This window comes from Falco biarmicus, chromosome 7 (genome assembly GCF_023638135.1).
Source record: "Falco biarmicus isolate bFalBia1 chromosome 7, bFalBia1.pri, whole genome shotgun sequence".
NCBI lineage: Eukaryota > Metazoa > Chordata > Aves > Falconiformes > Falconidae > Falco > Falco biarmicus.
This window is the reverse complement of record NC_079294.1, coordinates 61,837,866-61,861,743: the sequence shown is the minus strand read 5'-3', so window position 1 is coordinate 61,861,743 and position 23,878 is coordinate 61,837,866. Positions and strand designations below refer to the sequence as shown.

Here is a 23,878-nt window from a genome sequence, read left to right as displayed (position 1 = left end):
CTCAGCTGCTCTCTTCCTCTTACCACCGTATGTGGCTCTTGTCTAGCCCTCCACGCTATTATTGCCCTTATTAGGCGGAAGGGGAACTTGAGGTCTAGATCTCCTCCTAGTCATCTGTAGTAAACAACTGCATGGGGTCACATCATCTTCCTTCCCTCTTTCTCTCGCTACACACATTTGGAAACAAGGCATGGCGTAACTCTTCCGCTTCCCCCTGGCTTGCAGAGCTCAGTGTGCTGCGCGAGAGGCAACTCCCCCTGTTCGCACAGCATGGAGCACTGTAGTCTGGATCCATTACTGGCAAAGATCTGTTGCAGTGCTTTGTTTTGCCCAAGCTGTAGCTGGCCTGCCAGTGCTATTGGCCAATTGAACGTGCCAGCCCTTCTAAAGGGGCTGGGATCTTGCCAGTTTTGATGCTTCCATCTCTTTGGTCCTGCCTTGTGCACCATGAACTGGATTTTCTGGGGTCCTGGGGAAAGCAAGCAGGGGGTTAGTAGGCCTGAGGAACAATGGAATGCTGCCAAGGAGATTTAAAACACTTAAGTCTTGAACTGTACCTCTGTATGTCCACAGGCAGCATGAGCTTGTCATGGGTCTGTGATGTATTATTGCTGTCCCAGCTCCATCCAGAGAATTTCTGCCAAGGAAATATGTCTGAGGCTCTCTGGAGCATCAAGCAGGGAAGGTAACAGCAGTAACTGACTACAGGATTGATTTCCTGGATGGCAGAGGCACACTGCCTAGCAAAGGGCATGTCCTTGAAATCCATGCTGCCAGAGAAGCCTTGCCTGTATACAGCATATTTTACCTGTAAACAGAGTGTATTTTGGTGCAGCCAGCAGTCCTACTGCAAACCCAGAATCTTCCTTTCTATTATTTCTCTTTCTGTCATTCCTCCTTAGTTTCTTAAATTGCATAATTAACTATTCTGTTCCTCTTTAGAGAAAGGGTACCATGGCAACAAGGCAGTGAACCTCCTTCATGGGGCTGAATGGCATACAGCAGGTTTTGAAAGAAATCGGTCTGCTTAGAAGAGCCTCTTGAGTTGCATTTGACAGAAGAGAAGAAAACAAGATTCAGATGAATCCCCTACCTTACTCAACTGTCTGAATTTGAATAGAGGGTAGGTTATCTTAAAGGGAAGTTCCTTGAGCTGTCACAGATTTGACAGTGAGGAAGAGAGGTTTTTCCATAGGTGTTTGACACACTAGAAGAGCTTCCCCCTCGCTCCAGAAATATAGCTGAGCTTCTAGTGACTTCATATTCCTCTTTTTAAGGAGAAGATACCAGGTCTGCTATAAACTACAAAGATTAACTCTCCCAAGTATCTGGGCAGCTAGCTGGGGAAGGCATGCGTGAACACTGAGGTGCCTTACAGCAAGGCTGGACTCATTTCTGTGCTGAGCACAGCGACGAGCCCTGAGAAAGGAGGAGCACCAGCCCGCGCTGGCAGGCTTCTCGGCGATGTACTGTCTAACACGCAGAAAACCAAACACTACCCTTCTCTACCACAAGCTGCTCATTGCATCAATGCAGAACTGCCCACATCAGATAAAAATGATAGAACAAATTAAAAAATAAGATTGCAAAGAGATCTGCCGTCCTTCTGAAATTTAGGGAAGAACAGATGGGTGATTCGAGAGTTAGAAAACAAGAATAAACTTTTGTCTTATCCAGACGTAGAATCAAGGCTGTGCCCTTTGTAAAGGCCACTCCTTAACACTTGGTTTCTGAGCATTTGTGAACATTTTATGAAGTCCACTAACGCATTGCCACTGGTTGTACAGCGGGAAGTTTTACCTCCCTGTCTGCCCTGCCTAGCTCTAGTAGTCACCCCTACTTCCTCCAACCGACATCTAATATAGCACTCTCTGAGCTGGACAGAAGAGGCTGACGCTATTCTCCGTGGTTCAGCAGCTGGCTCTGTACAGTATGGTGTGGCATTTGTCTTCCAAACCCCCAGCTCCATGTACCCGCCCTGAGCTCTCCAGCACAGTGCTTCAGTTGTGCAGCTCTTCACTGAAGTCCTATTTTCCACCCACCTTTCCTCCTGCCCTGATGGAGCACCCCTAAAGTTATGTCCTAATGATGCTCGGTCTGAGCTGTTTATCCTGCAGCACATCCTGGTCCTCTGGGGCAGCTGTTAGTGAAGTGAGGAAGCACAGCTGCACACAGCAAGCTCTTCCACCTTGTGCAAGGGCTCAGTTGCTCCTTCCTGCACACACTGTACAGTGAAAGAAGTCTAAAAACTCTCTATTGTTGTTCATCTTGCAGGGAATTAACAGACACCAATAGCACTTAATGATTTCCTCACCCTTCAGATGAAACTATTAATTAAGAGCCTGGTTTTAGTCAGTCACTGGTGTTTACCAGTTCTAATTGCTTTTCTTGGCACCTGGGTGGAATGCTGTTTTCTACTGGCTCACATTACTCCTGAGCAGCAATTCGTTTATTTGTCAGTAGCATGGCCACAGCATTAGTGCCCTCACTAGAATCACAGAATGGTTTGGGTTGGAAGGAACCTTAAAGACCATCTAGTTCCAACCCCCCCACCACAGGCAGGGACCCCTCCCACCAGCCCAGGTTGCTCCCAGCCCCATCCAGCCTGGCCTTGGGCACTGCCGGGGATGGGGCATCCACAGCTGCTGTAGGCAACCTGTGCCAGCGCCTCACCACCCTCACAGTGAAGAATTTCTTCCCAATATCTAATCTAAATCTTCCCTCTTTCAGCTTAAAACCATTACTCCTTGTCCTATCACTACATGCCCTTGTACAAAGTCCCTCTTTAGGTACACATCCTCTCCCTTTGGGTTTCCCATTGCTTTGGAACATTTTCCTGTCCACTTCCTCCTAACTTTTGATTCCCTGCTTTCAAAGAAGCCACCTTCCATGAACCAAGCTCAGAGAGAGCAAAGCCTCATCCTGGTTCAACCCTGGCCTTTCCGGGGTTTTGCCCTCCATTTTAAAACACCACGTGGACCTTTCTCCATCACACAAGGGGTGAAACACAGTCTTCTGACTTAGAGATAAGATGCTGCCTCAGGTCTGTTTACCCCATAACAAGTGCCACACCACCTTGGGGAGTCAGTCTAACTCAGTTACCCTTCCCTTGGACAGGGACCTGGTGACTTAGAAAAATAGCCCCAGGCTTCTCCCTAATAGTACATTATTCTGCAAAGAGGAATTATTTCCCTATCCCCAGCAACAAGGACTTTCTACCTAGAGCTGCGGCTTTATCTGCTGAATTGGTGATTTACTATTTCTTCTGTGAGCATCTCAGTGACGAGTCAGGCAGCCAATTTTGATCCCTTTGTGAGATTCAATTAAACCGTTAATTAAGTGATGTCAGTGTCCTTTAACAGCTGACTGCATGCACAAGCAAGCAAGAAGGGGACAGACCCTGCAGTGCTAATAAACTGTAGCAGCAGGGGTGGTTTACCGCAGCCCAGCTGCAGCTGTTGGGAACATCTGCCCAGGTTTTGCTGGCTTTCGCTCTGGTGCGGGAATACCTGGCTCAAGATGCGCTCAAAGTGGGTCAGTGAGTAGGTGTTTATAACCCTAAAGCACCCCTCGGGAGCCTTTGAGAAGTAATGGTTTAAGTCAGGTTATGTTTTTGCACTCAGACTTTGGCAGATAATCAGTGTTGCTTTCATGCCTGGCGTCCCTGCCTGGCCCCTCTTCTCCCAGCTGCCCCTCCAACCTCAGCCCATGACCTCTCAAACCAAAAAGAGATCAAGGACCCTCAGATCGTTTTTGTGCTTTTCCAATGCTCTCCTCTCTCTAATAGGTACTCAACAGCAGCGGGAACTGCTCAGAAATTTTACTAATGAACTGCCTAATAGCATTCCAAGTTCCTGTGCTGATGGTGAAGCTGGGCTGTGGGGTCCCCTTGGGGAGGTGCAGAGGGGAGCCCGGCCTCAATGCTACTCCCTTTTCTTGACACGACTTGCACCTCCTCTGCTGCACCCTCCAAGCTCCCCCTGCACCAGTGCCACTCCGAAGGGCAGGGTCCTCTCATTCCCCTGCAGTTCATAACTCTCTTCCTACGACCGCATCTACTGAGAGTCGGAGGCTGCGCCCCTGGACCCAAACCTCTCGGCAGCTACAGAGCCCCAACAGCCATCGCTTGGGACAGCTGCTCCCGGCAGCAGCTTCACAGATTGTTTTCCAAAGAAAGTAGGCAGAAGGGAGAAAGCACTGGGTGCTAGGGGCTGAATGCTAACTAAGGATGCAGGCAACAAAAAGGTGGGTCAGGAAAGAGAGAGAACATGGGGGAGAAAATGCAGGAAGAGAAAATACAACATCAAAAAACCCATAAAACTTTCCTAAGGCTAAAACTGCGCAGCTGGTGGTCCAGAGTCAGCACAGATTAGGAAAGGATGTAGGGAAGGGCTCTCCAGAATCAGGCTAGATGTAGTCTCCTTTGTTGTTCTCCCAGCCGGACCATATCAGAAGCACGGAGTGGCCTTGCTTGGGAGCCCTCCCCACCAGCATGACCAGCTCTTTGGGGCTTTCCCTTCACCATTGTAAAGAAGGCATGAAGACCATCCCAAAGTTGTATTTAGAAACTGTTCCAAAGCCTCTCCAAGCAGCAATGACAGTGCTCAAAAACCTTTCTTCCCTTTCACAGCTGGCTCCAAAATCCCTCCTCTGTGCCTTGCCACTTAATAATTCATTTTGCAAAGCCAAACTAAGCGGGCGTGGCTGGGATTGATGTCCACCGTACCTCCTGGCCACATCACTAAGACTCCAACTTTGGGCCCTTTCTCCCTCTGCTTGCCCCTCTGTGCAGGAGCAGGTCAGGCTTCCCAGCACACACAGGACTCCAGGTAGCAAGCAAAACCTGGGGCCACAGCCAGGAGAAAGACACATATTTCAACCCCCAGCCCCTTGGCAGGTCCCTAGATAAGGTGGTGAAATAGGACTCTTATCTCTTCATGCACCAGCCTGCAGGCAAACATCTCGCTCTCCTAATTGCCAGCCACGGCTCTCACACAGCCCCTTGCCAAGAGCTGGATGCTGCCTTTCATTTTGCTCCTGCCAAATCCACAGAAGTAATTTATCAATTTACTGACCAAGTAATCACACTGACCAAGGAATGCAAATGACTGTAGACAGGCCAGCCCTCTGGGCTTCTCTGTAATGCCAACAGCCAGGAAGCAGCCTGCTCCAGTGCTGGGAGAAGCTCTGAACGGATCACATCTCGGTCCTGATCGTAAAATCAGCCCTGTTTACAGAAATCCCTGCAAAAGAAGCAGTACAGCCATCTGGGGAGATCCCCTTCCTAGTGATCCTGCAGCCAAGAGTGCTGTCACCAAGGTGCCAGTGTAAAACTGGGACAAACTCTGCTGGGTCTCAAGAAACCACAGGGCAGAGCTGCTTTCCCCCACCCTTATCAGAGCCAGCAGGTCGGCATCTTCAAATCTGAGCCCTCTCTGGGCAAGAAGCTGGCATGGGCAGAGCCACTCTCGGTGTTTAAGGGGCAAGAGGCAGGACAAGGAGAAACGAACTTGGACTTTGCTGCCTGAAGCCAGATGGGCTGCACTGCACAATCGCGCTGCCAACATAACGTTCGTCTGCCCTGCTACAGGGGGCCTGGTTTGGCTGCCAGCTGCCCTTTCTCCCTGACAAAGAAGGGTTTTACCAGCATTAAGGACTCACCTGTCAGAGCTGAGCCAGTGACCTACCTACACTGCTGCAGGTATCAGCACAGCTAATCTGGACCTTACTCCAACCTCAGGATCAGCCCCTAAAAACCAGGGCAGCAGCAATGAAAACCATCCTTCATGGCCGAAGACGCAAGAGCACACGCTGGCTTGGTGACGGGGGCGATGCCAGTGTTTCAGGAGGGATGTCCCACCCGCGGGGACTCTGCCGTTGCTGCAGTATCCCACAGGATGCAGGTTCAGCCCAGAAGCATTGGTCTGGGCTCCCTGCTGCTTGCTGCAGGAATGCCAGCACCCCTCACCTCTCCAAACTCACCATTTGAACCGTTTTCTCCCCAGAACCGGTTGCTGGCTGCAGCAAGGCCGTTTCCATGCAGGTGGCTGTTTCTCCCCATTGCCGTGGTGACAGTGCTAGGTGCCAGCAGGCCGGAGGCGGCAGGGCTAGGGCCATATCTCCCTGGTGCTCACCAAGGACAGTGGGTACATCTAATCCGACGTTGCTCCATTTTACGCCTTTGAGGAGCACCAAGCAGCTATCGAATGACCAGCTCAGCGGCAGCGAGCAGGCACTCGGAGGGATGCAACACTGCCCGCTGCTCTTATTAACGCCCTAAAAATCATGTCAAACAGCGTCCAGCTGGCTCTGGCAGGGCTCCTCTGCCACCTGCCTGGCTCTCAGCCCTCTGAGCCCCCTCGCGCAGCCAGTCTCAGGCATCCCCTGGCTCCAGCAGCCCCAGGGCTGGGCTGTCCTCCAGCAGGGCTCAGGGTCGGATGTGGATGTCAGCGCTGCCAGCACATCCTCACCAGCCCCATTCAAGGCAGCTGCTGCCCAGTTCACCAGGCACTGGGATGGAGACAGTGTGCTGGGCCACACAAGTTTCTCTTGTACCACTCTGACTCCTTACCCGAGCCTGTCACAACATACCTGAATGGAGGAAGGACACTGGTAGATGAGAGGACGAACCTGTGCAAGAGCAGCTTTCAGGGGTCACGGTGCACTGCCAGGAGCAGGGGCTCAGTGAGTCCTCCAGGCAAAGCCAGGGCTGCTTCGGCCCATGCTTGGCATGTTGTAAAGCTATTGGGGAGAAAGAGAGAGGAGGACAGCCATGGAGAGTGAAAGTAATGTGCTCCTGACTATAAAAGGGCTGAATTCAAACTAGTTCTGTCACCCACAGAAAATAAACTCCTCCAAAGGCTCCAGTTCATTCCTGGACAAAGCAGAATGCAGAAAATGTTGAGGGCTTTGTAGTGTTACCCACAACTTTCTACTGCCTTGTTGCAGTTTCTATAGGATTTTCTTTCACAGTGGCCAAATGTGTTGCTCCTCCTCTAGCAAAGCTCCCCTGGGGGGCACCTCTCCCTGTGGTCCTCCCCCCTTTGGCCTGCCAAGGGCCCTGGGCACCCACCAAGCTTCTCCCTGCCACAGTCTAAAAATTTCTTCAAATTTTCAGGTGCACTTGGCACCCTCACACAACCAAGAACTGACAGCAATCACCCCACTAGCAAACTGAAACTGCACCAGCCAGAAGGTACCCTAGGAAAAGGATTTGACTTCCAGGAGGAAAGAAACAAGAGACACTATAAAAAATTACCTCTGTAGAAACGCAGCAAAGCCGGTAGGCTCTTACAGTGTCCTCCACTCCTCGTTAACCAAGCAAGGGACAACATGTTACCCAGGTGCTGCAGCACAGCCCTAAGCAGTTGGGACTAGGGGCACTGTGCCCCTTTTCGGTTCTCCTCCCATGTAGGACCACGGTAGTCACTCGTGAGTTACTGGTTTCCAGGCTGCTAGTCTAAAACCGGTGCGGTATTTTTATGTCAAAACATCAGGAAAAGAATGTGCAATTCAGGGTTTTTCCCACATCAGTATTTTTCTGAGAATTCATTTTCTTACACAGTAAGTACAGCTCTTCCCTGAGAGAAACAAAGGCAAATCAGACCTTAGCCAGCAAACGGCTCTAGCAGGGGATACTGCTGCCTGATGAGCAGTCAGCCTGGTGGGCAGGTAGTGCCAGGCTGTTACTGCTACAGTGACTGACTTTGCACAGCTCAGCCCACGTCCCCTGCAGCAAGGAAAAAAATAAAAATAAAATAAAAGCCCTTTCACCATTCCCTCCTCCTGAGGAGTATTTGGCCAGAAAAGCTTTTACAACCACATGACAAGACAGGGAAGCACAAGGACTCAGACACATCAATGACCTGAAACTCAGAACGCGAGGCAAAAGCAAAACCACAAAATCTTGTCCCGTTGCTTGCACACAGGACCATCTATTTGCTCTGCAGCATGCACCTATCTGATAACAGGTTCCCACAAGGAGGAAAGCTGATGGAGGGCCACACATCCCATCGCCATCCAGCCTTTAACATCTCCAGCTTCACCACAGCCCTGAGAGATGCTGCAGGAAAGCAGCAAGACATAGGACATAAACAAGGCAAGCGATTTCTTAAAGCATCAGAAATCTGATTCTTCTGGCTGGATCAAAAGGACCAAGAGAAGCATAACAGACACAAGCACCTGAGCAAAAGAAAGGTCCTATAAGTACACAGAGAACATCAGGGAGCTAAATCAGGGCGAGCCACTCAGGGCTGGAAGGATAATTGAAAGGAGTCTTTAGTAGATACACCATTAATGGATACACAGGTTTGAATCTAATGGGATTTCTGTGGCTCGCTGTCTAATGTGGTTTAGATAAGAAATACCACAAGTGTCCTGCTTTTAGTACCACAAGTGTCCTGCTTTTAGTATTTTTTTTTAAAAAAAAAAAAAAAAAAAAGAAAAAGGAAAGGCAGCACAAGAAGTAACAAAAGATGGGATTCTGCTGCCAGCCAAACATAGTTTCCGAGTCAAGCACCTCGTCGCTTAGTGCCTATCTGAAAAGCCACGGGCTCAAGAGCTTTCCCATACACTCAAGGTCTCCAAAGGAAAGTACCATAGAACTGCACACACGAAAACAGAGGAAGTGTTCAAAGTGGTTTTCACACCCAAGATGCGGACGCTTAGAGGAACTAACACAAACAGGGATGCTGCTAGGTTGACAGAGCAGCAGTGGATTACAAGTGGACCCCAGACTTTGGGAAGGTCCCGTCCACATGTTCTTAGCCACAATGTTTTGCAAAGCTGCGTTATGGTTGGGAACGGCATGCACTGGAAAAATCCGAGTGCCTCAGCCCAACCTAAAAGCAGTGTACAGGCAATGGCTCTTCTGCCAAGCAAGGTGTGTTCAGTTTTTGCCTCTTGATCATGGGCCACCAGCAGAAAATGGCCACAAGTTTATACAAATGTTATAAACAGAATAAAAGAAGAGTCTCTGAATACAAGTTGGGCTAGTAATAATGTACAAAGGGGAAAACGTAACTGAAGGCCAAGAATCCCTCCCCCAGCATTAGCTCATGTAGACAAGAATTTGAGAAATCTGCAGTAACTACGGAAATGTCTCAGGTAGGAACATCCTGGTCCTCCAAGTGTCAGGAAGAGGCAGTAAACCCACACACAATATGCCTACGTAGTCCAAGGCACACCGCTGCCGGCTCTTAGCAAAGGGAATCTCATCTGCACCACTAAGAATTTTGGAAGACAAAGAAAATAAATCAGGCTCTTAAAAGCAAATTCTGTTTATTCATTTTCATCTTGTGTTGCTAACAAATCTTCATCCTAACCTAGGAAAAATATCAGGTAGAAAATATCTCCCCTTTCCTCCCACCCTCCCCACCACACACACACTTTTTGTTTCTTAAATAAAAGAATCAAAATTTCAAGCATGAGAGATTTTTCTTTCAATATATTTCTGTAATAAAATTAACTCTGTCGTAGATACAAAATGCAGCAGCCAAGACCAGAGGATCTGCTATGCTACTCCAAGGCAATTAGTACCCAGAATGATCAGTTTGTCTGCAAACAGAATAAGAAAATACTTAGCACTTATCCAGCACTTTTTATCCATGAATCTCAAATTGTTTTACAAAAGCTGAAAATATGTTTTTGGCCTCATTTACAGAGAAGAAAACACCAGCTGGAACAGGAAGAGATTTGCCCCCAGTCACAGAACAATTCAACAGCAGAGCGAAGAACAGATCTCTGGTCTCTCAGCCCCAAGTCCAACAATCCGTGCCACGCTCTCTGCTTCACACAGGACAGCCTGAATCTGGCAAAAGCCCCCAACTGCAGAAATGCTGAAGTAGTTGATATTTTTGCCAATGAAAAAAAGCCTAAACGGAGATCTGACAGCTATTTTAGTAAGCACTGACCTCCCAAGGCTGTGATGCCAAGGAGTAAACCCAGCCTTGAATGGAGCTGCTGAGAGCTTTGGAAAAGAATGAGAAAAAAAAAAAAAAAAAGAAAAAAAAAAGTCTCATACTGGAAGCGTGAACAAATGTGAGTGGTGCAGAAGGAGGTAAATCCATGATCTACAATGTGCAAATGATTCTCCACTCGGAGCTCTAGTTGAATGTTTGAGGAACAGATCACAGGATAAAAACCTAAACCCTTGACAAATAGTGTTATTAGTTGGAGAGGAACCTGGAGCTAAAGCACACACAGCCTGACATCTCCTTTATTAGCAGTCTTCTGACCTGACACTGCTCCTGACAGACCTGAGAAACCAACAGTGCAGTCACCAGGAAAAAAAGGGTGGGGAAATACAATGTCTTACCCTAGAAATATGCTTAGCAAGGCCAGGAGAGAAGTACCACAAGACAGAGAGTAAAGGCTGATTCAAGGACCTCAGAGCACCCTCCACTACGAGGTGCACCATTCATGCTGTAAGCAGGCACCAGCACCTCACACAGTTATTTTCCTATGCATTACCATGCAAAATGAATGCACGACTTCAACACTCTTCTTCACAGGCATGAGGCCACAACAACACATCAGCCACAGCTCATTTTGGTCCAAACAAGACACCCACAGGGTCCTTTAAAGTAGAGGGTCTCCCATGTGTAAGCACCAATTTTCTAATGCCCCCCTCCGTGTCTTCTACAGGAATGGGACAGCAGCAAGCTCCAGCTTCCGACAGATCACCTCGCAATGCTGGGATGGTTGCGCTGCCCGGCAGCACACAGTCATAAACCAGCCTGTGTGCAGAAAAACCCAAATATTGGCCTACAACCAAAACCTCCATCTTCAAGAGAAAAGAGCAGGCCAGCCTCCTCACTAGCCCACACTGGCAGGTAATATTACACCCAGGAGCTTATTTTATCAGCAGCATAAACACCGCAGTGGTCCAGTCAGCATCGACACACCAGCCAGCCGGGCTTTGAAGCCCAGGAATATCGAATCGGGTTCTCACAGAGAACAGCACATCAAACGGGGATAGGTAAGCAACCTAAGTCAACCAGCTCATCTCCCAACTGCAAATCTGCAGCAACGCACATAAATTCAGGCCTCCTCCCCCCTTTCTGGGCAAACCCAAATGCTACTAATTCTCCGTGCTTGTACTCCAACCTGCAGGAAGGTGCCAGCAGCTGGGTCTCCCTTCCCCTCAGCAGCAGAACCTACAGAAGGCCGTGAGGATTCACCCCCATGCTGCAGAAAAGTCCTTCCAATGTGAGCAAGGAGCCAGTGTGTGCTCCCCACTCCCCTCCCAGCCATCCATCTTCCTTCTGTGCCCACCTCCTCGTGCATTAAAGACACAACCAGCTGCCCCGGCTCTCTGGTGTTAACACAGCACTTTTCACTTAGGAGCTTTTACAGATATTAAGGCACAAAGATTAAGTGACTTGCATAAGAGTCAGGAACACACCTCACGTCTCCCAATTGCAGTGATTTCTCACACCTTTTTTCCCTGACCTCTTGCATATTAAAATCACATGAGTAGATTGCATGGATGAGAACAGGATTTCATTTCCCTAGTAATACCGAAGATACAAACACAGGTAGCTGTATTTCTAAGCCCTCCCCTTGGCTACTACACATTCCCTCTATGACAGGCTGTTTGTCTCAACAAGGTAGGAGAGCACCAGTGCAGAAGGGAACACTCCACAATGTGTTGCAATGCTCCATCTTTGCCATCCTAAGACCTACAACAGGAGAGAAAACAGACATGTCTCTGGGAAACCAGGAAAGGAACCTCAGCTACACTTTGTTCATCAACTGGAACAGGGAACAGCAGCAGCGCTTAATGCAGCAGGACCTCTGCAGTAGACACAGGGTCAGAAGAAATATTCACATGCCTAACTTGAGCGGTTCGGCTTTCCACAGCTGGGGGCCGTGTGAGATGCCAACTGGTAGGAGCTCCCAGGTCAGGTTTCTTGACGTGACTGATGGTTTGGTTTCCTAGAAGGCGTGAGTGTTTGGCTTTGGTGTGTCTGTGGCAGAGGCCCAGACCCAAGGAGAGCAGCCGCTCCAGCTATGCGTCGTACTACGTGCAGCTGTGCCTCATGTGGAAGTTAACCACGTACTCTGCGTTAGTGCGCTGCACCGAGATGGCAAAGGGCTCAAAGGGGTGGAAGGTGAACGCAACCAGGCGTCGCACTGTGTGGTTGATGGGTCGCCCCAGGAGTCCCGCCTGGATCTCAAACTTCAGGAGGCCAGAATCACGAGCGTAAAATCTGAAAGGAAGAGAAAGTCAATTATGGCTGTTCCCGACTATGACTTTGCCGTCTGGGCTCTTCACACACAGAGACAAGTGCCCTTCTCAATCCCTGGTACTCCCTCAGGGGCATGAGGTCCTCAGCTGGCTGTCTGGCTCTTGGTCATACAGGAAAGTCCCTCCTGGGGCAGCTAGTTTTCCACTGTCTAGAAAAGCTTGACTTCATTTTAGTATCATCAGCGAGAGAACTCTGCCTGTCATTTTGGTGGATGTAGCTGACTTTGCAAGAGGGAATAAGTTTCGTCCAGACTCCACCTGTGCTGGCTCTCCATCCTCTCTTAATGCAAGCTGCTCCCCTTGATCCCTAAGGCTGATATACTGTACAGAACTGAGCTCACTTCCCTCGGCAATGGCCATCACTCCAAGCATAAGGCCACTCCTTCCCACTCCTGGTGCTGCCAGGTAGGCTTTACACTGCTGCTGTTGCGCCTCACTACAGCCCCATTCAGTCAGGGAAGGTGAACAGTTCAACCCAATTCTGCTCAAGGGTGCCAAGTTGTGCTTTAAACCTCAAGCAAGGCTTTGCAGTTCCTTTTAGATTTGCATCAAAAAAGCATTAACAAGACAGGCTGGGCTGGAAGTACCTGGTGGATTGTGTTCAACAATTACAGCAAGGGCAGAGCTCAAGGGAAACCTTGCGTCTTTCTGCCGTCACCCACAAACCTGCCTGTGGGTCAAGCTCATTTGTGTCTCCAAACAGGTGAGCTCTGGAACACAGCTTCAGCACAAAGCAAACATTGCCAAGGGGATGAGGCCAACAGCACTGAAGAGACAGGCAAGTCTAGAAAGCCTTTTGCTTCCTGAACCTTCTCTGCGTACCCTGTGTACCACAGCCCAGGTAACACCGCCCAGGACATAAGCCCAGGTAATGCCACTGCCCTGTGCTGCTGTGGGAACAGAGGACCCTGTGATGACCCCACCCTCCCCAAGACTTCGATGGTGGAGGTTTCTGGATGTGGTACCTTCACAAAGCAGCTGGGCTCTAACTCAAGTCCTCATCCTCAGGTTGTCTCAGTTCGTGAAGACCATTTTCTCTGCTCTTTCAGTTTCGGGCACAGAATTGCCATTTTGCCTCCCAGCTGTTTCCTTTTCCACCATTACTTAGTACATATGTGTATTTTGCATTTTCCTCTGGTTTTAACTCAGCGAATGCTTTTAATCTCAAAGCACATTTCCCCCCGCCAGCAATACAATGCACTCAGCTCTCAGCCTGGAAGAACGGGTGATGACAGACACAGGCGATGCTGTTTCAGGAGCAGACACACTCCACATTTTAACAACACAGCCTATTGAGAACCTCATGTTCTTCCTGGAGGGCCACTCTCCTCTCCCTTCCCCTGAATAAAAGTGCTAGCAAGCCCTGCCTGAAAATTGCACACAAGAACCCAGGAAGAGAATCACAATCTTGGTATTTGGTTTTTCAAAAAGCCCTTTTCCTCCTACACAAGGCTGGGTATGCAGAGGGTCATTCTTTAAGTAAAGCACAGTCCCCCGTCTGCTCCTCTCTCTCCCCAATTCACAATAATTTACTACTCAAGATGAAGCTCCCTGTAATCTCAAAGATGTGCTCAGTTTGGTATTTTAAAATGTATTTTTAAAAGTGCTCTGCAATCAGAAGCCATTTCCATGGGCTCTCACTCTGGGGATAAATTAGGCGCTGCAATATAAAATTGTATGTCAACAGAAACAGCAAGACCAGCCTTTTCAAACCGTACAAAAATGGAAGATTTATCTGCAGACCAATTTTTTGGTTAAATGGCTCCTTATTAGCCATCTAGATGGATTTTACAGACCTCCCACTATAGGGAAGGCTGTGTTAGAGCCTCTTCCTCACAAGTGCCATCATTTCACCTAGTAAATACCTCTTCAAGCCTCCTCAAAAGATACTGGAAGACGGCAGTGATAGGGAAACTAAAATACTTCCCGCCCGAGAGCAACCAACCACTAGTCTCTCAAGTGGAGTTGAAAGTTGAACCTTCTGGGATGCAGAAAGGCACTAAGGGTTAAAAGGACACAGTGCACAGAGGCACTGAAACCAATGTGTCAAAGGTATGGAGGCCTTCCTATCTCCCACGTCAGGCCAGGAAATTGCACACAGATTATAACACCCTTAGCTGCTGAAGGGTTTTGCACTCCAAACAATTATAGGACTTACATTACAAATCCTGTGGCCCCTTATTTCCAAGCCCTCTAACCACAACAGGCAGCGGCATTATTTTATTAATCCCTTTGTTTTGCATATGAGAAACACAGCAGTACTATTTCAGCTACTGAATGGTTAAGGTCAGTGCCTTGCCTTCTGCTTACTTTCCAAAATCCAGGAGCCCCACTGCTCTGAGGCCCTATTCAAGTCCTAATTGACTCTGCACAGCTTTGAGCTTTTAAAGCTCTGGCTCTGAAATGCCGGTTTGCTCAGGGGAGGGAGGGAAGGTGGCACTTCGCTTTGTTTACTACAAAGACTTAACCTCAGCAAATGACTGCGGTTTTGCTCCCTTTTGTCTGCAGGATCCATACGCAGGTTGGCGCTGGCAAACAACTGCCGCCCTGCGAGCTTTCCCAACGTCAGGCATGACAAGGGGGAAAGGGCAGGCTATTCTCTGCAGATAACATGGGAGCTGGAGATCAAACCAAATCATACAGGCAGAAAAATCAATTAAATATACATAATTTGGGAACCGAGAGCGCAGGAATAATCAGAGGTTCCCCACCACCTGAGTCAGGGCCAGGAAAGGCATGAAACCATTTTCCAAGAATGCAGATGAAAATAAAGTTGGGAAACCAGCCAGAACGGTCTCCCTAGGCTGCCTGAGCCCCCAACAAGTGTGGAGCCACTAAACAAAACACTTAGGCATTGAAGGCTCTCTTTGTTTTCAGAGCATAGGTTTGCTTTTGCAGTACTGTAAGTGGAAAGCCTATTCTGCCTGGAGAACTCAGCCTCTCTGAGTCTTTCAGGATGGAGATGTTGGATTCTTAACTGCTACTACTTGCAGCCATGGCTGCGGCTAACAAAAAGAAAGAAACAGACCTGGTGTTTCCGCAAGAAGCATTGCAAACCTCCTTATTCCCAAGCTTGGACTTACTCCTTCTGGCAACACTGAGGACTCAGACAGAGTCTCAGAAGAGGCACAGAATGGCCCTTACACATGACTAAAACTCCTACTACAGAAACAAATTCCCTACAGGTCACAGAAAGAAGGGGGCTATGAAGAGAAGTACAGCTCCCAGGGTAAGAACTGTAAACAATGAAAGTCTGAAAACAGCTAAATCGATACCACAAGCATTCTGAATACCACCCAACCCAGCTGCTATTTTATTCATGGGACAAACCAGATCACCCTCGCCAGCTAAACCCACATGCTCAAAAGGGATCCTCCCAGCACAGGGAAACAGGCATCCAGAACCATATCACTCTGCAGCCCAAACAGGATGACAGGACTGCAAGAAGAGGAAGAGGAACAACAGCATTCATGTGGAAAAGGCTCAGGCTTCACTTCCCCAGGGCAGCTCAGCGAGAAGACCTGAAGAGCCCTCCCACACATACAAGATAAAACAGTTACTGCAAGAAGAGAGGCCAAGCTTTGTGGGACTGCTGAAACAGACTGTCTGGTGAAAGGATGTTATAAAAGAAAGGCCTTAATCTACTCCCTTTCCTGCACATTTGATGCCACATGGGAGAGTGGATTTAGAGCTACTCTCGCACTGCTCTCCTCACATACAGCTCCTTGGCCTGTTTCATACCTTATAGGGTGATCACCGCAGGTCTTGGGCCGCTCCATGACTGACACCCACTTGTCATCATAGCTGAAAAGGGAGAGGTCGAGGTACGGGCTGCCACTGTACGACTGGGCGCTGATCGGGAGCTGGCCCAGCAGCCTCCGCACAGCCTCCGTGTGCCCTCCATACTTGGCATTCACAATAGTGTCTTTGAACCTGCAGCAAGCCAAGAAACAGGTTTTACTCACAAAGGCCACAGGTGAACAGCACAGCTTGAATAAAGTAAGGAGTAAAACAGATAGGGAAAGAAAAACAGCAGCAGTGTAAGAACTAAACCAGCTCATTTCCAAAGATGTATCACAGTGATTCAAGCACCAGCCAGTTCTGGTGACCTTTTTATCCTCCCTCGTCATTACAGTTTCTGCTCTGAAAGTCCAAACTGACAGAAGGACAAGACCGTGCCTACCCACAAGGTCTGGCCCCAGCTGCTCTGCAGTACAGGAAATGAACAGGATCAGAAACAGGGAGAGGTGGATTAGCAGTTTATCAATCAATCCAAGTTCTACCATGAAGCCTGGAAACAACACACGCAAAAGCCAGAGGGTTTCACAATTAACAACTGAGCCCTTAATGCTGACTTGAGAATCCCCTGCTCTCTGGCTGCTATGTTTTAAATGCATACAGGGAGAAACCTTAGATGAGGAAGAACCTTGATGAGAAGCCTAAAGCTCTTCAGAAACTACAGTGAGCTGAAAGTTTTTCCTGGTGGAGAGATTAACACAGGCTAGATTTCCCTTTCCAAGTAAAATTTGAGCTTTCCATGCACAAGAACAGTCAGATCAGCTGCATGGATCATACATCACGGAGGGTAAAACATTTCCATTTGGCCAGAAACACTCAGTCAGCTCACTGGAATTATGCATTGTTAGTTTGCTACGGAAGTTAAACACTCCTGTTGCAGGCCCTTATAGCCAAGGGGATGAAAAGATTCTCCTCCCTAAGACAAGGCAGGAGTTCTTCAGGTGTCCGTGGTGAGCTCTCATTCTCTCTCACACTAAGCATTATGGATTTCCTGACAGGCAGTTCTAGAAAGCTACAGTCAAGCTTCCTCTTACTTATGGGATGTCAACCTAAAATCAACAGCGCTTCATGCCCATAAGTGATTGCCAAGTACTTTGGATGATGGGAAACAAGTCACTGGAAGAATAAAAACACCCAGAGTCACATAAAAATATATTCCAAGAGAAATAACACACTCTGCATCATTAAAACCACATTCTACTGTTAAAGCACATTCTAGAAACCCAGGTTATTTTGCTATTTTGCCCAGATTTCACAATACGTCTACAGATGAGCTTCCTTTCTCCTAGGCAGTTTGATGAGAACCACAAGCTTGTGACTGATGTTGGAGATAATGCTACAGAACACAGCTTGAGACACGCTAAATTCAGAGAACACCACTTGGCAAAATATGTCCAATTAGATGGCTAATCTTATCTTCAGGGACCTAAGCTACTGGGCAGTAACACTCCAATAACCTCCAGAAGAGTTACTGCTCAAGGACAGCCAGAAACATCTTTCCCTCAAAATTTCTCTTCCTTCTTCTAAGCACTGGATTGCCACTGCTTTGTTCCTTCCTGTAACAAGACAGATGCCACAGAATATAAAATCAGATGCATGGGGCTGCAAGATGAACTATGTACAAGCCAGACCCTTGCATCACCCAGCAACTAAAGGAACTGTTTTTTTCAGGATTGCCATTGTTATTTGATACTAGCCTTCAGCTGATGGGGGTGAGCGTGTGTCTATACGGTATAAAGCATGCTCCGAATGGCTCACCGGCGCTGGATCTGCCTGGCAAAGTTGTTGCTGGAAGCTGAGCAGGGGAACTGGACCGCCTCACTGTGCAGGGTGGCATTCCTGAAGAGGTCACAGAAGTTCTCAAACAGTTCCAGCAGCTCATCAGATGTATTCTCGAATACAGCAATAACCTCTGTGGTCACCATGTTGTACACAACAAAAAATGAAGGCTGGGGAGAGAGACAGAGGCAGCGGTTACCCAGGAGAGTACAGGTGGAGAAGCTGTCCCTTCCTTCTCCTCACATGACACTGCAGACCCTATCCAAATTTCCCTGCAGTGCAGGAGAATCGCACATGCTCACACTAATCCATTCTGCTATTCAAATGCTTCAACAGGTACCAAATTATCCACCTCTATACTGTTATTATTTATGAAAAATAACGGGCTTCCAATTTTTCAGCTCAAACTCTGTGTCAGTATTTCTGTTTTCCTCTCTGCCCTCCACCAAATCCAAAACGCTTTCTAAAATGCCAAATTTAATTTTCATTCCTGCTGACAAAATCATTTTAAATCCAGTGCTAGCTGGCCACAAATTATTTTTCCCTTTGCATAGAGATATTTTTTCCCCCCTTCTTAATATTTCCATCACACAGAGATGAGTCTTTTTACTGTACTGTGCATATACCACTGCCCACAAAAAGTTGTGCCCTCCAGGCACCCTGCCAGCACAGAAATGAAAATATGAAAGACATTAATGATTTCTTTTTAATGCCAACATTCTTGTGCACGAAGGCCCAGGTACCATGCTGTGGATTGGCAATGGCAGTGTTTCATGGCATGAACAAGCAAGAAATCAGGAAAAAGGTGACATTGTGTCAGTGCAGCCACACCAAAGGGAGATGATGCTCCCATCCCATTGGGAAAGGACCGGCTTAATCCTTGGTCATCAAAGGTAGCTTTTGTTAGACAGGAGTGCTAACAATCCCAGCACCCCAAAGTAAGAACCCGTCCTTACTTCAAAGGTAACTAATTCCCATGGTATATGTACATATCTGGTTAAATCTTCTGTCATAAAGATAATTTCTAAATGCTTCACCTCCCGCTCCCAAACGATGCTCAGGGATCACAGCAGGCACTCTGCCCAACCCACCCGCCTGCAAATATCACAAGGCTTGTTTGTTTTACAGCCCCAAAATAAATGTGATAATACGATCCAGCCCCCACATGTCAAAATGAAGCGCGCTAGATGAGGTTACTCACTAGACTACCGCCTAAGGAAAGGGAAGCCCTTCTGAAACACAGGGTGGGAGCAGAGAGAAAATAAGAGGAGACAGCAGAAGGAAAAGCTATTTACATCACTGAAGATTGCAGGGAGTATCCTCCAACCTTAAATATAAAAGTTCCACTGCCAGTTTAACACACAGACACATCTACAGGATGCCCCTGACCAGAGAAACTACCCTCACTGCTTTTTAGCAGCACCTGCAACACAGGCAAAACATCCCAGCATGGGTGGCAGAAGTCGAGTGTCACAGAAATCACGCAGCAAAGCTGTCAAGTCTATCAACACAAGCCTAGAACAAGAACAAACCCCAAGCTACATATACACCACAGAAAATTGTGAAGGATTCAGTGCAGACCATGACAATACACAAGCAACCCACAAGCATGAACATCCTCAACTCTCTTGGCAGAGAAGCCAGAGAGAAGAGAGGAGCCTGAAATTGGATGAAATCTCACATCTCTCTCTGATAGATGAAAAAAAATGGGACCTTTAGGTATTTTGTGAAACAAGGTTTCTTCAGGAAGCCCTAACACAAAGCCTACATTCAGGCAGGTGTGTGGAGACTGCTCTACATCTGGAATTATCTCCTGAAAGAACTGGGAAATTAGATGCTTTTTCTCCAGCATAAAACACACTGCCTGAGGAACACCGCAAACAACCACAACCTACATCTTACAGTAACCCTGGGGCGAAGAGAGTCAAGAGCGCGCTGCAGCAAAGCAGGCACAAAAGCCTTGGTAACCACAGCAGAGAGGGAGCCGAGCCTAACACAAACACTTACATCGAGGTCAGAAGCACCATTCCAGATACCAGCCAACAAGCAAAATGCTGCAGGCCATTTCCACAAAGCTTTAATATTTTTGAGACAGCCACTCAGTTTTACACAAATAGATAAAATGCATTAGATTAAGCCTTACCTACTCCCTCCCAAAGCAACTCCACCAAACAACCACAACGTAAGAGAACAATAAAATCAACAAGTCATCTTCCAGAAAGAATTAAGACTAAGGCAACATGCAAAGAACTACTGTCTATTTCTTCTACGATCTAAGTCCTGGATCTGGCAAACACAGGGAGGAAGAAAAAGAAAAGCAAACATCTGGAGAATAATCAGATCCGGAGATTTATTACAAATTCTTGCTAAATACTTTCAACAGAAAAAAAAACCCACAAGTGGGTTAAAGGAACAGAACAGGTTAAAAAAAAAATCCTTCTCAGTTTCACAGAGCTCAAAACCTGACCACCACCCTAACAGTAGTGAAAAGATATGATCAACCTGCAGAATGGTGAAATGTCTGGAGGGACCCAGCACTGACTAGGCTACATTTGCTCTGATTCAACTTCTTTAGTACTATAACGAAAGCAGAAGCAATTGGCACATTAGCTAGATCTAGGAGCTGCTACTCTAATTTGGAGAGATCATAAATAGTATCTCTCATTGCACCTTGAAAGAGTAAGTACGTAGGTAGAACAGAAAAGGTAATTCTACCAGGGACAAATGAAGGCTATTATATATGAAAAATATGCTTGATGATACATGAGAAATGGGAGAGACTACCTAAGTGTACTATATGAAATACCAGCAAAAAAGAAAAACCAAAAAAAAAAACCAGCTGGGAATTTGAGTGGGGAAGAGGGTTGTACAACATCTATGAGCATGGGCAACAACCTCGGGAGAAAGGGGACTCAGAACCATGTCAGATCTTTTCTCTCTTATTTTCAGTTGAGATGGAAGTGATGAAATTATGAGAGCAAAAGACACAGTTATTCAGTTATTCAGTATCAGAGGCATCAAATATTCACACAAGAATGAAGTACCAGGGTTCCTAAACATCATTCACAGGGTCAGCTAAGAATCGCAGCTCACAGCATTGCACCTGCTTCAGCACTTGACCCAAAGCAATGAGCAGCCTGAGGAGGCAGGCAGTACCTGGGAAGGATCCGTCACCCGCAGCGTGACCACATCTTCGCTAGTGTATTTGATAAACAGATGGTTTTCATCCAGAAGCTGCATCTTCCACATGCGGAGCTGCCTTAACTGATCAAAGTACTGGAAGAACCTTCTTTTTGCTATAGCGCTTCCATCCTGCTCGGCCCTTCTCCACAGGTACACCAGCAGCCTGTGCTTCAAAGAGTTTATGAAGGGCTCTTTGTAGGGGTTGGCCATCCCTGTCTGAGTATCCCGCTGCACCTCGGGATACACCGCAGACAGAGTCAGGAGATCGTCCTCATAGCAGAAGCGGCCGATAGTCCGTACATCAATGAATGTACCCTCAGGTGTTACCTGAAAGACGTGAATAGTCTGCTGCTGCACAGAGAGAATGGCCAAGATATTCTTATAGAGGTACAGCCCCTGGTTGTGAGACAGAATGACTTTGTCACATTTGAAAGTCCGTGTGTCACAAAGTCTACCTGTGTGGAGGTCTATGATATGCAAGGAATAATCCTCCAAGGGGGACCGGGGATTAGGCGTTACCGACTCACTGTTGCGGTAAACCTCGAAGAAGGGAGGATGAGGCTCCTCGGGCAGGTACGCGGCAGAGCCAACAATCACGTATCGACAGTCATCAGTGAACAAGCTGCACTCCCGGTTCAAGTGCTCCCCATTGGAGGCCACATTGGTGATATGGAGCAGGACAAAGAAGCGTTCAAAGAGCCGCCCCCGGATGTTGACAGATCTTTGGTCATTGCCGTTGGCCAGGATCTCTCCCTCATAGCCTTGCAGGAGGTCTTCCGCCGCCTGGCAGCCTTGATACTCGTAGATCTCCAGAGAGGTCTGGTCAGAGGAGAAGGCAATGAAGTAGCGACCGTCAGGGGAGAACTTGCGCAAGAAGCAGGGTGGCTTCTCCACGTTGACCACAGTGAAGTTGGGGAAGACATTCTGGTGGAAGACGCGGACTTGGTGCCAGTGGGTGCCGGCTTTGCCTGAGCTGATCCGGCGGCACTCCAGGCGGTGGATGACATTCTGGTTCTGGATGCGGCGAGGCCTGATTGTGGGGGCGTCATGGTCCATGGTCAGAACTCTACTTCATCTTCACCCTGCTAGGGAGAGAGCGTACATGTGCCCTGGAACTACTCCAAGGTGGGGGTAGAACTCAAGAGTACTGGGGAACCTGCTTGCATGGATGGTCTGAGAGAAAGCCCCACAGCACCCAGGGTGGGGGGTGGCTGAAAGGTGCGGACTTGCTTTTGGAATGGGGAAGGTGCCACTGGACACTGGGAGGTGGTGGTGAAACTAGGAAAGAGACCTCAGTGGGAGATACCAGAGGAAATGGAGGGAGCCCAGAGATAACCCCAGTGCACTGAGGGGTTATAGTATCTGCAGGTCTGTCTGATGAACAGGGAGACACAGAAGGTTCTGGGAGGGGACGGAGGGAGCCAGGAGGGCAGACACAGGTGGCCACCAAGGGAGTGGAGGGAGGCCGGGGAGCCGAGGATAAGCCGCAGACCTGCTCGCTGACAGGTACAGGGGGGCAGCCTGGAGAGAACGGAGGGAGCTGGGGGCGGGGGGGCACAGGAGGGGTCACCGGGAGGCGTACGGGCCTGCCTGCCGAGGGAGGCACAGGGAGCCCCGGTTCCCCGGGAGCTGTGAAAGGGCTCGGAGCTCCAGGGGAAGCCATGGGGAAGCTGTGGGCCCGCCTGCCGATGGGAACGGGCTCCCAGCTGCTCTCCCGCTGGTCTGGGGGGTGAGGGGGGGCACGGGGGAACCAGGGATCGCGGTGACCCCCTGACAGGGCAAGGACCCGGGGAGGCCGCGCGGCGGGGCCGGGAGCGGGGCGGGAGGAGGCCACAGCTTCGCTCACCGCCCGGGCCCGCCGCTGGGTCCCGCCACCGCCGATCACTCTATGGCCGCCGCCATCTTTCCGCCACCGCACGACGACGCACCGCGACGGCAGCGGCGAGAGGGCGTTACCGCCACACTTCCGCTTCCGGCCGCCGGGCCAGGGAGGCGGCCCGGGCCGGGCCAGACTGTCAGCAGGCTCGGAGCGCCCGCGCCCCCTGCCGGCAGGAGGGAGCGCTGCGGGGCGCGCCCGGGCACCCTCTGCACCCCCGCACCTACACCGCACTCACCCGGCACCCACTGGACCCATCCTGCACCGCCCGCTACCCCGCACCCACCCCGCGCGCACCAGGTACCCACTCTGGACCCACCCTCCAGGCCCAGCCCTACACCCCGTGCACTCCCAGCACCCCCTGCACCCATCCTCCAGCCCCAGCCCTGGGCACTCGCTGCACCCTTACATCCCCATCACCCATCCGGCACCCTGTGCCAGCACCCCCTGCACCCCGGCCACCCCATCCCAGCACCCACCTGCACCCTCACTCATCCACCCCAAAGCCCCCTGCATCATCCTGCGCCCCAGCACCTCCTGAGCCCCGCCATGCCTTGGACATCCCAGAGCCCTCCACCCCCAGGTACCCCCTGCACTCCCAGTCCCCACGCAGGGACATCCCAGGGGACATCCCACCTGCTGCCAGTTGGCGTGCACCCTGACACCCCAACCCCAGCACTGGCAGCAGGGACTGGGGGCACCCCTTTGACCTTTCCGAGGGGCTCGAAAGCTTTTTGCTCATGCAGGGCTCCCCGCAGCCTCCCCCATCCCACCCCACGCAGCAGCTGCTGGGGCACCTGGCCTTCGAAGGGAGGGAAGGAGGAATGTCGGGGGGGCCTTGAGAATTATTTGCCAGCCTCTTGCCAAGGCCGAGCCACCGTGCTGGTGCTTGGAGCCCTCCCACCGGCAGGCGCGAGAGCCAGGAGCGGGGCAGGATGCTGAACCCGGGGTGCTGGAGAGCCCGTGGGGTGGGTGCACCCCCTTTCCGTGGG

General features: G+C 49.4%; 1 protein-coding gene across 4 annotated transcripts; it reads right to left on the bottom strand.

The window, feature by feature from the left end:
- Nucleotides 1-91: 91 nt before the first annotated feature.
- DET1 (DET1 partner of COP1 E3 ubiquitin ligase) lies at nucleotides 92-22,991 on the bottom strand. 4 transcript variants are annotated; one of them, XR_008822988.1, is made up of 6 exons: nucleotides 22,857-22,991; nucleotides 20,984-22,092; nucleotides 17,807-17,997; nucleotides 15,992-16,183; nucleotides 558-6,741; nucleotides 92-469 (listed from the first exon to the last, which is right to left on the bottom strand). XR_008822988.1 is itself a non-coding variant. In XM_056346090.1 (5 exons), the coding sequence occupies exons 2-5, from the start codon at nucleotides 22,064-22,066 to the stop codon at nucleotides 6,648-6,650; spliced, it is 1,560 nt and encodes a 519-aa protein (XP_056202065.1). In that variant the 5' UTR covers nucleotides 22,067-22,092; nucleotides 22,857-22,991; the 3' UTR covers nucleotides 92-6,647. The 4 variants fall into 4 exon arrangements, 3 of the variants coding, with proteins under 3 accessions (XP_056202065.1, XP_056202062.1, XP_056202063.1); XM_056346090.1 differs by having other exon boundaries at nucleotides 92-6,741; XM_056346087.1 differs by lacking the exons at nucleotides 92-469; nucleotides 558-6,741 and adding an exon at nucleotides 11,649-12,212.
- Nucleotides 22,992-23,878: the final 887 nt, after the last annotated feature.

Excerpts from the sequence above, each read along its gene's own strand:
- DET1 (XM_056346087.1), bottom strand. The coding sequence starts at position 22,066 with ATGGACCATGACGCCCCCACAATCAGGCCTCGCCGCATCCAGAACCAG. Across the intron at positions 17,998-20,983 it reads GGGTGACGGATCCTTCCCAG|CCTTCATTTTTTGTTGTGTA; the intron begins GTACTGCCTGCC and ends CTCTCTCCCCAG. Across the intron at positions 16,184-17,806 it reads GCCAGGCAGATCCAGCGCCG|GTTCAAAGACACTATTGTGA; the intron begins GTGAGCCATTCG and ends GGCTTGCTGCAG.